Here is a 6,143-nt window from a genome sequence, read left to right on the forward strand (position 1 = left end):
TCCCTTTCTAACCCTCCCTCTTCCTCCCTTCCTCACCCTCTCTCCTCCACCTTTACCCTCCTCTCCCCCTTGCTAACAACCCTCCTCCTCCTTCTCCTCCTCCTCCAGGCGTCGGGGCAGGAGTCAGGGAACAAGACGGAGGAGGTGGAGCTGGGTGACAAGGGCGGGAGTGACAAGGAGAAGCAGCGTGTGGCCGGGGCTCAGTGGCTGCTCCTCGGCGCCTTCCTCGACCGCCTGGCCCTGGTGATGTGTCTCCTGGTCATGCTCATTGTACTCGGCAGGTTCTCCATGGTGCTTTAAGGGGGTCATCCGAGGAGGTCATATGAAGGGGTCATTTGAGGTTATGTGAGGTGTGGTTTGTGTGTGTGTGTGTGTGTGTGTGTGTGTGTTGATTTGCTTGTTGTTGTTGTTGTTGTTTTTCGTTCTTGTTCTGTGTTGTTGTTTTTTTGTTTTGTTTTTTGTTCGCCTTCCAGTTTGTCTTCCTCATGTTGTTCTCGTTCTTGTTTGTTTTTCTTGTAGTTTTTTTCTTCTTCTTTTTTTTCTTGTTTATTTTTTTTCGTGTTCCCTTTCCAGTTTGTCTTCTTGTTGTTCTTGTTTTCTTGTGGTTCTTTTCTTCTTCTTTCTCTGTATTGTCTTCGTTCTTCTGTGTCTTCTCTTTTTCTTGATTTTTTCTTGTTTATTTTTTTTCTTGTTCCCTTTCCAGTTCTTGTTGTTGCTGTTGTTTTTCCTGTTCTTGTTATTTTGTCTTCTATAACGTTTTCATCTTCCTGTTTCCTCTTTTCGTTCTCCTTTCCTCCTCCTTTTTTTTCTTCCATCTCCTCTTCGTTCACCTTTTCCTTCCTTCACCTCTGCTTCCTCGCCTTCCTCTTTCATCTCCACTCCTTCATCCTCCTTCTCTTCATTCTCTTCTTCTTTTTTCTCTAGTTTAATGTTCTTTCTTTCTCTAGTGTTGGTTTGACAAGGCTTCTCCTGCACTTCAAATAAACACTCAAACATTTCAAGGCTCACACACCCACGTTTAGTAAGGCTTTGGTGGAGGTTGTTGTGTTAGGATTCCCATGGGTAGTGTTATGAGCCTGGTGATGGTTTGACAAGGGTTCCTCTGCACTTCAAATAAACACTCAAACATTTCAAGGCTCACACCCACATTTAACAAGGCTTTGGTGGAGGTTGTTGTGTTAGGATTCCCATGGGTAGTTTTATGAGCCTGGTGATGGTTTGACAAGGGTTCCTCTGCACTTCAAATAAACACTCAAACATTTCAAGGCTCACACACCCACATTTAACAAGGCTTTGGTGGAGGTTGTTGTGTTAGTATTCCCATGGGTAGTGTTATGAGCCTGGTGATGGTTTGACAAGGGTTCCTCTGCACTTCAAATAAACACTCAAACATTTCAAGGCTCATACACCCACATTTAACAAGGCTTTGGTGGAGGTTGTTGTGTTAGTATTTCCATGGGTAGTGTTATGAGCCTGGTGATGGTTTGACAAGGGTTCCTCTGCACTTCAAATAAACACTCAAACATTTCAAGGCTCACAACCCACATTTAGCAAGGCTTTGGTGGAGGTTGTTGTGTAAGTATTCCCATGGGTAGTGTTATGAGCCTGGTGATAGTTTGACAAGGGTTCCTCTGCACTTCAAATAAACACTCAAACATTTCAAGGCTCACACACTCACATTTAACAAGGCTTTGGTGGAGGTTGTTGTGTTAGGATTCCCATGGGTAGTGTTATGAGCCTGGTGATGGTTTGACAAGGCTTCCTCTGTACCATGAACATCAAAAACACACCCGTGAGAGCCCGACTAATCTTCCTTTGTGGCCTTGGGAAATAGCTGTTGTTTGACCCGAAAGCTTCTGATAATACGGGGATCACTCTCATATCTAATACTACATGTCGCTTTAGGTATATGTCAAAAGGAAGTGACTGACAGACATCTTGGTTTGACAGATATTACATTGGTGGACGTAGAGGTAAGATGTTAATGTTTGTGAGTTTGAGATTTTTGGTGTGTGTGTGTGTGTGTGTGTGTGTGTGTGTGTGTGTGTGTAGGTCATATTTTGATGTATAAGTAAGACCTTTAAGTGACAGACAATCGCACGGTGTCTGAGCAGCGTTGCCAAAATGTCGTACTCTGAACACTGCATTTATCATACCTAGGCTCCAAGACTGTCGTAACCACACAAATGACGATAGAAAATTAAAGTTATCGTTAAAACTTAAATATTGATGGTTCTATTTTTTTTTCTGCTCTATATATCGGTCAGAAACTACGAAAATGTAATGCGCTGAGTACGATAATTTGGCAACGCTGTGTCTGAGCTTCATTTGACAGGCATTACTTTCCTAGACGTATCGGTGAGATGTTAGTGTTTGTGAGGCTCAGATCTTGATATATATGAGCCTCTTCCATTTAGCATAACCTGTTTCTGGGTCGTGATCTGTAGAGTCCCTTGATAGAGTCCCGACAACCTAAGATTTGGACGCCATTATTGGTCCTGTTTTCACCACGAGAGCGTGTGCTAGCGTTTGAAAAGCACGGCGAAAACAGGCCCAATAATGGCGTCCAAATCTTAGGTAGTCGGGACTCTATAAGGGACTCTACAGATCACGACCCAAAAGCAGGTTACGCTAAATGGAAGACGCTATATATGTAAGCAATATCTTGGAATGTATTCGTAGGTAAGATCTTGGTGTTAGCGTGACTTGTGTTGCACTAAGGGTCATATTGCTAAATATTTCGTTGCCCAAGTACACATATTTGTCAAGGCGTTTTGGGCATTTCCGGGAGTAGTTTTATGACCCTGGTGGTAGTTTGGCCCTTCCTCTGTACCGTGAACCTAAAGAAACACTCAAGGTAAGATCTTGGTGTTAGCGTGACTTGTGTTGCACTAAGGGTCATATTGCTAAACATTTCGTCGCCCAAGAACACATATTTGTCAAGGCTTTCCTAGGAGTTTTGGGCATTTCCGGGAGTAGTTTTATGACCCTGGTGGTAGTTTGACCCTTGGAGTAGTTTTATGGCCCTGGTGGTAGTTTGGCCCTTCCTCTGTACCATGAACCTGAAGAAACACCTATTTGACAAGGCTTTCCTAGGAGTTTTGGGCATTTCCGGGAGTAGTTTTATGACCCTGGTGGTAGTTTGACCCTTCCTCTGTACCATGAACCTGAAGAAACACCTATTTGACAAGGCTTTCCTAGGAGTTTTGGGCATTTCCGGGAGTAGTTTTATGACCCTGGTGGTAGTTTGACCCTTCCTCTGTACCGTGAACCTAAAGAAACACCTATTTGTCAAGGCTTTCCTAGGAGTTTTGGGCATTTCCGGGAGTAGTTTTATGACCCTGGTGGTAGTTTGGCCCTTCCTCTGTACCGTGAACCTAAAGAAACACCTATTTGTCAAGGCTTTCCTAGGATTTTTGGGCATTTCCGGGAGTAGTTTTATGACCCTGGTGGTAGTTTGACCCTTCCTCTGTACCGTGAACCTAAAGAAACACTCATTTGATCCCAATTGATCCTCTCTTTGACCTTTAGAAATACTCATGTGAGAAACGAAGGTCTTATAATACCTCTCTAAGTGTTTCGCTGATCAATAAAGAGTTCAGAGAGTCACCTCAGCTCACGTCATGCCTTGTGGTCACCTCTTTTTCTATTTGTTTTACGTTCTGGTCATTTTTTTACAGCAAAGGAGACAGCACAAGGGCACAAAAAAAGGAAACAATAATAAATAAAAAAAAGCCCGCCACTCGCTGCCCCTGTAAAGAGTCTGAAGAGGTGGCCGAAGGAGGGGTCAATTACTGGAGGAGAGGTGTCCTGATACCGGTAGGCTGTCTTGGTAGGCCTGATGGTCAGCCCAGCCGGGTATGGCGCGGGCAAGTGTTTTATAGTGACGCCATCCTGCTCAGTTCATGCTACCCCCGGGAGCTCATCTTTAGAGAGAGATTCTTGAGTTCAAGGGCGGTATTAATGAAGGGTTCTAGGAGTGAAATTCAACTTTCAAAGTGAGTTTAATCCTAACTTTACTGCTAGGTTCTTGAGGTCGCGAGTTTACTGCTAGGAATCGCGACTTTTACGTGAAAGGAAAATCCAGCTCCTTGCAGTAAAGTTAAAACCTAATGCTTGAAGGAAAACAGCTTCTTGCATCCATTCTAAAAGGACTCCTAGGACCCTTTATCAATACCGCCCCGGGATGATAGGTAGTTTTAAGCCACTCGGCCGTGACTGAAAATCCCAGCTGTGGCTCATCAGCACCTGGTACGCGGTAGGTTAAGGTAAGTCATTGATGATTAACATTTCACCTGTTTTGCGTCTCATAAGAAAATCCCTGGTTGACAGCTGGAGGCAAGGAGAGATATTCACAGGATACAAAGGAAGGGAGACCAAGGAGGGAAAGGGATAGACAGGTTACTTGAGTCACATAAGAAGATCCCTGGTTGACAGCTGGAGGCAAGGAGAGATATTTACAGGATACAAAGGAAGGGAGACCAAGGAGGGAAAGGGACAGACAGGTTACTTGAGTCACATAAGAAGATCCCTGGTTGACAGCTGGAGGCAAGGAGAGATATTTACAGGATACAAAGGAAGGGAGACCAAGGAGGGAAAGGGACAGACAGGTTACTAGTGAATCACATAAGAAAATATTGCCCGAGCCGTGCACAAGGGGAAGAATTCTACGGTGACCACGACCCTCGTTTCACTATCAACTTCACCTGCTCCAGATATGGGGAGTAGGAGGAGGAGGAGGAGGAGGGGGAGGGGGGTAATGACTGAGAGGAAGGAAGAATAATAGCTGAGTGGAGGAAGAGGAGTGAAGGATGGAGGAGGAAGAGAAACAAAAGAGAGGAGAGGAGAGAGAGGGGTGGAGAGGAAGGGAAACAAAGAGTGGAGGGAGGGAAGATGGGCGGAACGGAGAAGAGGTGAGGACAGGAAGGAGAGGAACAATGGAGAGGGGAGGAGAAAGGGGGAGGGGTAAAGAAGCAAGGAGCGCAGGTGTATCGGGGAAAGAGGGCGGGGCGTGATGGGGAAGGGGCGGGGAAAGGCGGGCAAGGGGCGGGGCTTAAGGATGTGAGACTGGCAAGACATGGAAGGGTGTGGCCTGTGCAAAGGGCTGGGATGGTGTGGGGGTGTGTGTGGGGGGGGGGGGGAGTCTTGCTGGCTGGCACACACACACACACACACACACACACACACAAGTAGTAATACCATATGTGTTCGTATACTTGGCGAGGAGAGTTTGACAATTCATTTTAACGATATGGATGATTCGAGGCTTATCAATTAACTCAACTACGAATAAACCACTTCTAGCACAGGCTTAAGATTCATTGATACCATTGCCCGCCCCGCTACCTACCATACATATCATTTTTTTTGCCCCTATACTATAAGTCTGCCCTGGGAGGCGGTGGCTGAGTGGTCATCGTGGTGGGGGCGCCGTCCAGGAAGAGCCAGGTTCGTGTCCCGCCGCCGCTACAGACAAGCTGGCCATTTCTCAGCCATCGCCAGTGGCCTAAGACTTTTTATTTATTTATTTATTTATTTATTTATTTATTCAGGGGCTTGGTGGTCGGCCATTCTTGATTCACTGGACGGTTTCTTCTAGAGTCCGGGTTGATGGGTGGTCTTCCGGACAGCATGTGGGTAGTCTTAGGCCACTCGGCGGTGACTGAAAAATCCCAGTTGGTAGCGTGGGGATTCGAACCGACATCGTCCATGGCGTGATGAATGCTGGGCCCGCACGCTAACCACTCAGCCGCCGCCTACCCATGCTGTCCTGAAGACCACCTATCAACCCTGACTCTGGATTCTCTCTAATAGATGATCAAAGATAAGCTCCGGGGGGCAGCATGAGCGAAGCAAGATAGCGCTACTTTAAAACACTTGCCTACACCCAGCGTTGCCAAATTATCGTACTCATCGCATTGTATTTTCGTATTTTCGGACCGATAACTATGACAAAAAGGAAAAAAAGAGCATCAATAAATTACAACTTTAACGCTAACTTTAATTTTCTATCGTTATTTGTGCAGGTACGAGAGTTTGAGGCTTAAAACGAAACAAAGGAAACAAAAACAAAGGAAGCAAGACAAAAAGAAACAAAGGAAACACAAGGACATACAAAGCAAACCGAAAGAACCACAATAAAA

The 6,143-nt window shown here is 45.5% G+C and overlaps 1 protein-coding gene and 1 long non-coding RNA gene across 22 annotated transcripts in view; one reads left to right on the forward strand and one right to left on the reverse strand.

The window, feature by feature from the left end:
* LOC126981223 (acetylcholine receptor subunit alpha-type acr-16-like) overlaps positions 1-3,609 on the forward strand; it is a 20,954-nt gene extending 17,345 nt beyond the window's left edge. The window contains exons 10-12 of one of the 20 annotated variants that reach the window (XR_007733824.1): positions 109-1,435; positions 1,568-2,682; positions 2,858-3,609. Coding sequence is in view for 1 of the 20 variants with exons in the window: in XM_050832080.1 (XP_050688037.1) it covers positions 109-300 (192 nt within the window). In the remaining 19 variants the exon portion in view is untranslated. Of the gene's footprint in view, positions 1-108 lie in introns of all 20 variants that reach the window. The other 19 variants (XR_007733830.1, XR_007733831.1, XR_007733827.1 and 16 more) reach the window with 19 other exon arrangements.
* On the reverse strand, positions 3,034-4,751 carry LOC126981225 (uncharacterized). 2 transcript variants are annotated; one of them, XR_007733842.1, is made up of 2 exons: positions 3,483-4,751; positions 3,034-3,272 (listed from the first exon to the last, which is right to left on the reverse strand). It is a non-coding gene; the product is annotated as an uncharacterized LOC126981225 (long non-coding RNA). The 2 variants fall into 2 exon arrangements; XR_007733841.1 differs by having other exon boundaries at positions 3,034-3,377.
* Positions 4,752-6,143: the final 1,392 nt, after the last annotated feature.

The sequence above is a fragment of the Eriocheir sinensis genome, chromosome 47 (assembly GCF_024679095.1).
Source record: "Eriocheir sinensis breed Jianghai 21 chromosome 47, ASM2467909v1, whole genome shotgun sequence".
Taxonomy (NCBI): domain Eukaryota; kingdom Metazoa; phylum Arthropoda; class Malacostraca; order Decapoda; family Varunidae; genus Eriocheir; species Eriocheir sinensis.